Below are 10,323 nucleotides of genomic sequence, written 5' to 3'. Positions count from 1 at the left end.
GTTTCACTTTCACTTCAGTGCTTGAAGCAGCAGGACGTGTGCTTAGGAGCCCTGTAGTGTACATAGTGTGGCTGTGACAAGTGTGGGAAATGGAGGCTGCAGGTGTCTCGGATATTGTGTCTGTTGACGATCAGAGACGCCTGGACAATGCAACTATGCTGAAACAGATTTGACGTTGAAGGTCAGGCATTCTTGAATCGCATTGTTGCTATTGATGAAACGTGGGTCAGAGACTTTGAGTCGGAGCTGAAATCACAGACCAACAAGTGGAGAGCTCCATCTTCACCACGATCAAAAAAATTTCAACAAGCTCAATCAAAAGTCAAACAAATGATGATATTTGCTTATGATCATGAAGGCATCATCATCACAGACAAAAGTTCCATGTAGAAGAAGTGTCATAGCAATATATTATTGTGATTTTTTGCAAAAAATGTGCAGGACCGACCTCAGTTGCTCTTGGTTGGGTCACACATTCTTCACAACAATGCTCGCCTGCACATAGGGAATGTTGTCATTGAAAAACTACGAGAATACGGCTGGGAGGTGTTACCTCATGCGCCCTACAATCCAGACATGAGTCCACCACCAATGTTCCCTCTAAGGATTGATGAGGTGTGTGCAAAAAAAAATATGCATGAGCGACAAGTTACATACTCCACAAATTTATGAGCAGGCGTGGAGGACGAGTGCCCGTGAGATTGTGGCCATGAATTATTTAAAAATAATGAATTCTTTGATATTTAAAGTAACTTAATCCTATATAATAAAACGCTAGCCACGCATGCGCACTCCTATCTGCATGTTCTATGAGGTGTAGGTCCGTAGCCGCAGAAGTGTGCATGCGCGAGTCCCCAGCCTTACTAGTATGTTCATGCTGTTCTTCGGTCTGCCCTGCTCCTTGCCTTAGTGTATTTTTAAGCTGAAAGACGTGGCAGCAGCTCCTCTCACGATCCCCACCTGCGTCGGAAGTCCAATGCAGTTGGGGATCTTGAGAGGAGCCGCCGCTGCATCTTTCAACTTAAAATACACTAAAGCGAGCAGGGCAGACCGAAGCTTCAAAAAACATTTCAGGCGGTGGTGCGGAGCGGCGGATGGAAAAAACAAGGCTCCGAGGAGGATGCGCAGGCACGGCGTCGCCCGAGGAGATCATCACAATCCCGCAAATCAGAACTGTCTACTTTTGAAATCTACTGACCTTATGCATTCCACTAACCTCATTTCCCCATCCTCAGATCCCCATCAATCAAGATGCAGTGCCGTGCCAGCGCTTGGCCTGAGCCGCCGCCACTTCCTTTCACCTCCGCCTGCGCTCGATTCCAGTTGCGCCCACTGCGTATTTTAGTGAGCGACACGAGAAAAATTATGAGCGACACCAATGAAAATAGTGAGCGATCGCTCATGCGCTCAGCTTAGAGGGAACATTGAGACTTCAACCTTTTTTCAAAGTTGAAACAACCTATGCGTGGACATTGTTTTGCATCTCTGGAAGAGCTTTCTTCCGCCATTACCTGAGCCATTCGGCAACTGAACAAAAACAGTGTCTTGGATGAAATAATGAAGCTTCCCGGACGTTGAGATTCGGTCATTGCAAAGTAGGGACACTATATTGAAGAATTGTAAAGAAATACTTAAAAAAAACAAAAAGAAACATGTAAATAATAAAAAAAATAGTGTGCATTATTTATGAAATGACCCTCGTATGAAGGAAAAATATGAAGTCTGCGAATTCTGTTGTAGCCCCAATAGATTTTAAATTAAAGCTGATGGATTACTTAACTAATAATTTGAAAAATGGGAAATTTCCAAATGATAAAGGCCATATTATAATTACACCAATTCCTAAAAATTCCAAAGATTCGCTTGCACTGATTATAAATTACAGATCTATTCCATTCTTTGTAAAAATAATGGAAGGTCTGGTACACTCATAACTATTGGACTATCTTGATCACTTCTTTCTCTTACATGGATCCCAGTCAGGGTTTAGACCTATGTTTAGTATTGAGACAGTAATTGCTGCTATTTCAGACAATCTATGCAATTTATTTAGCGTAGGTCTCAATGCCTTGATTATGCAATTCGATATGAGTTCCGCTTTCGACTTGGATGCAATTGACATTGGAGGTAAGGTGTTGGAATGGTTTTGAGGCTTTCTTACATTTCATACCTATCAGGTCCATTTCAAAGATGATCTTCGAGAAATTCATCCGTCTGTAATCTGTCTGGTGTTCCTCAGGGTTTGCCTCTGTCTCCACATCTCTTTAATGTTTATATGTCCTCTTTGTGTGCCCAATTATCACACTTGATAAATCATTTTCAGAAATAATTCCCATGGCAACAAAAGCATTAGGACTAATGGAACAGTGAATGACTGAATTTAAATTAAAACTAAATTCAGAAAAAACTAAGTTCTTTGTGGCCTCTCCACGCCCATATGATACTGACACACCTTTGATATTAAACAATCACAGCTACCCTGTTCAAACAACTATAAAGATTCTGGGTGTAATATTGGATCAGGGTTTAACTATGAAGAACCAGGAGGATTCCTTGGTTAGAAAAAGTTTTTTCACCCTTTGGAAATTGCGATCTATTAGGGTCTATTTTGATGTAGAATTATTTAGAATTTTGGTACAGTCTCTTGTGCTCAGTCAGCTCAATTACTGTAATATTGCTTATCTAGGAATATATCAGAGAAATACGCAGCGACTGCGGATGGTTCAGAATGCGGCTGTTAGTTTGATCTTTGGGCTGAAGAAGTATGATCATATATTTTACCAGAAGTTGCACTGGTTGCCAGTGGAGGCGTGTGTGAAGTTTAAATTTGGTTGTTTCTGTTTCAAAGTTCTGTTCGGACTTTCTCCCAAATATTTGATTGACCTCTTTATTTTTGTAAATAAGAAATGTAGGAGAAGTTTACACTTGAACTTTGTCTTTCCGTCCTTCAAAGGTTGCAAACTTAAAAAACATCATCAGCACCTTTTGTCATATCACGCAGCATTCTGGGGCAAAGATTTAGAAAATCTGATCATGTCTTCTTATGTGAATTTAAGAAATCTAAAGACATATTTGTTTCTTAAATATCTGGGTAATTAATTTCCATGCTTACAGACATCTAGTAATTTATTCTGTTTTATTTTTTTAAGTTACATAATTTCCAATCTATTCAATTTTATACACTATTATAATCTTTTGTTAACCGCATAGAAATTCACGGTCCTGCGGTATATAAGCTGACTATGTTATTCTTTGCTGTGTGTGAAGGATTTCTGTTATTCAGCTATAATATTAGTGTCTTTTAAAGTCTTAACTAAAAGTGTATCTAATACATATTGGGTATGCCCCCCCTTATTTTCTGAATAATACAATTATTCTCATCAATTCAACTTTAGGTTTTTTACTGCTTGCAAAATAGAAGGCCTTAAGTTTTAAGTATTCTATTGTTGGACCACCACAGGAGCCAACTTTTCACAGTGATTGGGGGCAGACGAAGTGAAGACATTTTCCTTCATAGAGCTAGCTCCTATGCCTCATACGTGAAAACGTAACCTCATGCAGACAAATGGAGAGAATAGAAACAGTACCAGAAAGTCAGAGCAAGGGGTCATTCAACACATAACCTCATGCTGTGGTGGAAAAATCAAAGATTTACAAATCATGAGAATATTTGCTACATTACATGGAATATGTTGAGAAATCGTCCACTTTGAAGTGACTGTTCAAGAAAAGGTTTCATCAACAGGGTGCAAAGCAAGCATACTCTTCCCCAAGCTGGTCACAGCTGGATCACTTATTTTCAATCAGCATCTGCACTTTGGAGACTAGTTCCCTGGCAATCCGCAGGATGAGCTGGGCATCATGGTGTTCTGCCATCTCTGTTTGAACAGGGGGGGGGGTAAGGGGGAGGGGGAAGAATCCAGAGACCATAAGAAACTATTGCACGTCACTGATGCATCATGAACAGCTGCAACTGCCAGATCAACGAGATGTGTGGCATGACTTTCTATTTCCTAAGAGGAGTGTGAACTATGAAAAATTTTCAAGTCCAAAATTATCAAAGCCATGTTCTATTGTAGTTCTTCTGAGCTTGAAGAAATTGGATTTACAAGTCCAATGGGGACAAAACAAAGCCTGATAAGCCGGTGACCCATCAAAAGTGCGCTGGACTAAAACGCACCAACAATTCCATGGTGACATTTGCGTGCAGGACAAATGCATACCACTGCTTTCAAGTCTTTCTGTTAGCGCTTTGAGGAGGTTAGGGGGGAAACCCCCCCACTACATTTACAAGTCCTGGCGCTCCCGTTGGGGAGGGGGTGTGGGTGGGAAACCCCCCCCCCACTATACTGAAAACTTCCAAACAATGAAAATGGAAAGGAGAACGGGAGTTTTTGGTGTACTTGGAGGGTCTCCCCCCCCTACCAACGGGAGTGCCAGGACTTATAAATGTAATGGGGGGTTCCCTCCCCACACTACCCCCTCACAACGCTAACAGAAAGGCTTGAAAGCAGTGGTGTGCATGTCCTGCATGCAAATGTCACCGCAAGATTGTCGGCATACTTTAGTCCGGTGCGCTTTTGACAGTGTACCGATAAGCCTGATCTATCAGGAAGAAACACACAAAATTTAAAAAAACAAGATCTAGATTCTCAGGCTGCATTGCAGTGCCCATAAGTCAGGCAATCAGTGCATCTCACACATTTTTATTGTGAATAGTCTGAAAACCTGATTGGCTATGAGGACACCAGGACAGGTTTGTGTAGCCCAGCACAATCACAAATAATCAGATACTGATTTGTTGATTGCCTTGCTTTTCTTACCATTAAAAAATTTGATGATGTCAGTGAAGTCCATGTTGTTGTCTCGTATAATCTCTCGGTAAACTTCCACCAGTGCTAAGGCAATGAAGAGGACAAAGTGTGCTGAAGAGATGTGCCATGCTGCCCAGATCACCTCCCAGACAGCAAATACATCCTCATATAGAAGCTCTATAAGAAAGAAAATGTACTAAAACTGAGAAGACTATTTGTCCTCAAAAGCAAAATAAAATAGTCTTGGTGTAGATATGTAATTAGACACTGGTGTACCAGCTCGGGGTAAAAATAATAAAACTTAGGCCTTATTTGTACTTGCTTCCATTGTACTTGTATTCATTGATTCTATTTTGTAACATATCGCTGACTGTCCAGCTCCTCTTGTTGTAAACCGCCTCGAACTACCATGGCTTTGAAAACTACAAGAACGAGAGGGCATTCAGAAAAATTAAGAGGGGACAGATTCAGAACCAATGCTAGGAAGTTCTTCTTCACCCAAAGGGTGGTGGACACCTGGAATGTACTTCTAGAGGGTGTGATAGGACAGAGTACGGTATTGGGGTTCAAGAAGGGATTAGATGATTTCCTGAAAGAAAAGGGGATAGAAGGGTATGTACTAAAACTGAGAAGACTATTTGTCCTCAAAAGCAAAATAAAATAGTCTTGGTGTAGATATGCAATTAGACACTGGTGTACCAGCTCGGGGTAAAAATAATAAAACTTAGGCCTTATTTGTACTTGCTTCCATTGTACTTGTATTCATTGATTCTATTTTGTAACTTATCGCTGACTGTCCAGCTCCTCTTGTTGTAAACCGCCTCGAACTACCATGGCTTTGGCGGTATATAAGAAAATAAATTATTATTATTATTATTATAATGCCACTTCTGGGGTAGACACATGGCAGCCAAACAGTTAACTACTCCAGAGTGGTGGTAAAAACCTAAAAGTGTGGTTTGGTGAAAAAGATTTGAGCCCAGATACCCACTTGAGAAATTCAAATGTAAACATTAATGTGTCTCAAAGTTCTATCTGGTGAACCTTATTCATCTTAAGTGCCTGTCCAACACTTTCTTGAATTCAGACACAATCTCTGTCTCCATCATCTCCACCAAGCTATTCAATGCACTCTTTCCATAAAAAAGTATTTTCTTAGATTACTCCTGAGCATTTAACCTCTCATTTCTATGCCCTCTTATTCCAGAGTTTCCCATCATTTAAAAAAGACTCGCCTGCAGTACGTTATCATATCATAACATAAGAATAGTCAGATGCTCAAGCATGGTAGCCGTGTGAACTGTGAGCTCCGATTCCTGATCTGGACTAATAATCTCTATCTGGATCTTTTTTTTTTCTGCATAAATCGTTTTTCAATATTTACCATCCACATTGCAAAAAAAAAAAAAAAAGGTCAGAGATGTCACCTGTCAACAAAAGATTAAAATCTGCTCCACCGTCCCCAGACAAATCCGTCAGGTCAATCAATATCAATGTGGAAGACAACTTTTTCAGGAACTTAATGAGCTAATGAAAAATTGCATGGATAATTCTAGAGACACGGGACAGGAGTTAGAAACAATCCACTCACAAATCACAATGTCTTAACAACATATCGAAAAATTTATGACATGCTGAAGCTGAATTACCCACCATCCATACTAATTCTGCTGAAATCCACAAACTGAAAGAAGTCCTAGAAGATTTGGCTAATCCAAGTTTTATTAAAAATGTGATAAAACGCTTATAAAATATTTCTAAGCGAATTACATTAAAAGTTAAGGTAAAAACATAAAAACAGTACTAAGACATAGACTCACTTACTAGACATAAAGGGAAGGAGGGTAGAGCTACAATTGTAATTAGAAAGTAATACAATAAAGGAAAATAACATTAAGAAGTGTTGGGTGACAGCCTCATAAAGGCTAGTTTGTAGCTTTAATAAAGCTAATTTATAGCTGTGATTGCATCTACAATTATTCCTGAATTTAACTCTGAAAAGCGTCATTAAAAAGGAAACTGTTAAGGGTGCTTTTAAATTTATCTAGTCGTACTTCTTCTCTTATAAATGTTGGGAGGTGATTCCATGTTTGCGGCGCTGTTACAGAAAAAATGTCAGCTCTTCTAGTATTGATAATTTTTAAAGAAGAAATAGGAGATTATGATCTGCGGATCTTAGTGTTCTTGAAGAGGCATAAGGTATCAACAGTCTGTCAAGAAAGATAGGTTGGTTTCACTTACGGATCTTAAAAGTAAGTAGAGCTAATTTGAATGTTATTCTGTGAGGAATTGGTAACTAGTGTGCATTCTTGAAGAGGGGTGTTGCATGATTAAATTTTTTTGAATTTCTTGTGATTTTTATTTTTGAGCTTGTTATGTTATGATAATCGCAGCAGAAGAAATAATACATGTATCCTTGCCTTATCTGAAAATACAGAAGGTCCTTTCTAGAATCATGGATTCTTAAATTTCTTAACATCGAGTTCATTTATTTATTTAAGCATTTATAGACTGCATAATATCTAAGTATCGGCAAACATTCATAAAATTTATCATAAAACATATGAACATAAAAACAACAACCTCTATCATCCCATTTTTATATGGTGGCAGTATGTCTAAGGCAGCTGAAAAAAGTAAAATCATCCATATTACATGTAGGCATCAACAAACAGTTGATAATCTCAGTAGTGCATAATCTCAGATGTCCCAGTAAATTAGTCCACAAGTACCCCAGCAATTACAAAACATTTTTGTTTTGGAAAGTACATATCGAACACTTCGTTCCTTAATTGCTGTTAATCTCATGGCTCCCTCAGATCTCAACGTCCTACCAGGTCTATAAATCTCCCACAGCATGTGAAAGCAAGTTGGTGCCAATTTATATAAAACCTGGTGTTTCCAGTGAAGTTGTCTCAGAACTGGTGAAATATGCACCATTCTAGGCGGATCAGCCTCTTCCCCGATTGAAATAGAAATGGCTCATCGGGCCCTTTCAAGATTACAAACCGGAAACAAATTTCCTAGACTATTGTGGCCAAACTATGATGTATAAGAATGATGAGGTCAATTTGGCAATTGACACTTCAGATTCTTATGGCTGCCAAGAGAAAGCCTTTCTCTCTCTTCAGCAGGATTTAAAGGAACTTGCACAATATGGGCTTTTCTACCCAGCTCGTATGAAAGTAACACACCGCAACCAAACAGTTAACTACCCCAATCCTGAAGCATTACGGGTTAAAAAAATCACTGGTTAAAAATATGACTTTCATAATTCTTTCTATACTGTCTTTATATATAATATACTTCCCCCATGTCTTTCTCAATAACAGACTATGGACTTTTCCTCCAGGAAATTGTCCAAACCTTTCTTAAAACCAGCTATGCTCTCCGCTCTTACTACAACCTCTGGCAATGCGTTCCAGAACTTAACTATTTTCTGAGTGAAAAAAAATTCCTCCTATTGGTTTTTTTTAAGTATTTCCCTGTAACTTCGAGTGTCCCTTAGTCTTTTTCCCCAAATATTTTTTATTGATTTTGTATGGTAATTAACAAAATATACAGATATTATCCAGGATAAAACAAAAGCAAAACAATCCAACTGTACAGATCATGGGCAATATATACAAAGAAAAGCAAAACAACCCTTCACAGATGCATGCTCAAGGCCGACAGAAGCAGGAAGATCTTCTAGCGGCACCGGCATGTCCTGTGGGCTGCGTGCCGGTGCCAGACGGGGAGGTAAGTTTAAGTTGTTCGGGCAGGGGTGCCGGTTCGCGCGGAGGGGGTCTTTGTGAGTGGGGGGGAGCAGCGCCGCTGGCCTTGGGGGGGGGGGGAATGTATCAAAGCGAATTTCCATTATTTCCTATGGGGAAACTCGCTTTGATATACGAGTATTTTGGTTTACGAGCATGCTTCTGGAACGAATTATGCTCGTAAACCAAGGTTCCACTGTATATTATGCAGAATACTCTGAATTATTATTTGTCTACGGTCAAAATCACAGTAAGTTTGGACAGGGCTCCAGATTTTAAGGAATGAGCTGGTGGAGTGATGTTTTTCTGCAATCATCCTTTCAAATTTAAGTGATACATACTGTATTCTACCATACCATGAATTCAACCTTGACTAAGTTCTTCCAGCAATGCAATATGTTTTTGATAGCCAAAAACATTAGGATATTGAGCAGGCAAGAATTGGGTTCTGGAAGAGCTTGTCCGAGTACAATAATTTTGAGATGTAATGTTTCATTTTGAGATGTAATGGTTCATGAATCTTTAATATGTCAGAAATGGTTTTCCAAACGTTACCCCAGTATACTGTGAGATGAGGACATTGAAATATCATGTGAGCTAGAGTACCCACTGATATCCCACAGGACCAGCATAAGTTAGAGACTTTATGTGAGAATTTACCAATCTTCTGGGGGTCCAGTGAGCCCGGTGTAAAAAAAAAAATCAACTGGAGGACTGGGGCCGAACGAATTGACTTGAATACTCTGGTCCACACCTCTTGCCAAAGCTCGTCATCTGCAAAGATATCTAATTCAGGGTGCTAAGCACTCATCAGGTATGATATGGACTCAGACAACCCTTGATGCAATAAACTATACCATTTTGAGACCACGTCTTTGAGCGGAGCAATAATAATACTTTGAAGAAGGAGATCAGGTATGGACTTTAACTTTTGCATATCAGGGAACACAGAGCTAACATATTATTTTAACTGGAGCCATTTGGCTAATTGATTATCTGATAGACTATATTTATTGCATATTTCATCAAATGTCATCCAGCAATTTTGATTAAGAAGATCTTGTAATGTGTAAATCTCGCAATTTTGCCACTTAGGCCAGTTCAGGATAGAGTTTTGTAATTTGAAGGTGTCATTGTTCCATAAATAAATCAATGAGGTGTCCTTCCATTTAATTTTCATAGCGGTGTCGAATTGTTGTAATACCATATTGGTTGAACGAAGAATGCTATTCAATTGTTTTTGTTGTATTGGGGGGGAGGATATTGACAAAGTGAGAGCGAGCATATTGGGACCCAGTAAGCTTTTTTCCAGATTAAGCCATGATGGGGGGGTTAGATATAGTTTTATTGAGGATCCATAAGGAGCCCTGTCGCATTATAAATGCCTGATGATATTTTTAAAAATCTGGGAAATTGACGCCCCCCTTTGACTTTTCATTTTTCAGTTTAAGCATTGCAATTTGTGGTTGTTTGTTGTTCCATACAAATTTGCTCAAAGCTTGCTCAATATTATGGTATATTTTCTTATGTAAAAGATAGGTTAGCATGCTTAACATGTAGTTAATTTTAGGTTGGATCACCAGGTGATTTTAAGTGGTGACCATCTATGTGTTAAGTCTTTTAACAGGGTGTATTCAGAATTTAGTCGCTCAATATCCCTCAATGTTGGCCCTATGAGAATGCCTAGATATTTCAATTTATTTGCATTCCAAATAAAACCATAGGAGTCAATGTTTGCTTGTCTTTGGTGCAAT

General features: G+C 39.1%; 1 protein-coding gene across 3 annotated transcripts in view; it reads right to left on the bottom strand.

Annotated features, from left to right (window-relative positions):
- Positions 1-1,553: 1,553 nt before the first annotated feature.
- SGSM2 (small G protein signaling modulator 2) overlaps positions 1,554-10,323 on the bottom strand; it is a 278,910-nt gene continuing 270,140 nt past the window's right edge. For all 3 annotated transcript variants that reach the window (XM_033921351.1, XM_033921352.1, XM_033921353.1), the window contains 2 exons: positions 4,824-4,991; positions 1,554-3,878 (listed from right to left, as the gene is read on the bottom strand). In XM_033921351.1, coding sequence (XP_033777242.1) covers positions 3,790-3,878; positions 4,824-4,991 — 257 coding nt within the window. In that variant the 3' untranslated portion in view covers positions 1,554-3,789. The remainder of the gene's footprint in view (positions 3,879-4,823; positions 4,992-10,323) is intronic.

The sequence above is a fragment of the Geotrypetes seraphini genome, chromosome 15 (assembly GCF_902459505.1).
Source record: "Geotrypetes seraphini chromosome 15, aGeoSer1.1, whole genome shotgun sequence".
Taxonomy (NCBI): domain Eukaryota; kingdom Metazoa; phylum Chordata; class Amphibia; order Gymnophiona; family Dermophiidae; genus Geotrypetes; species Geotrypetes seraphini.
The sequence above is the reverse complement of the archived record's forward strand: the minus strand, read 5'-3'. Positions and strand labels throughout refer to the sequence as shown.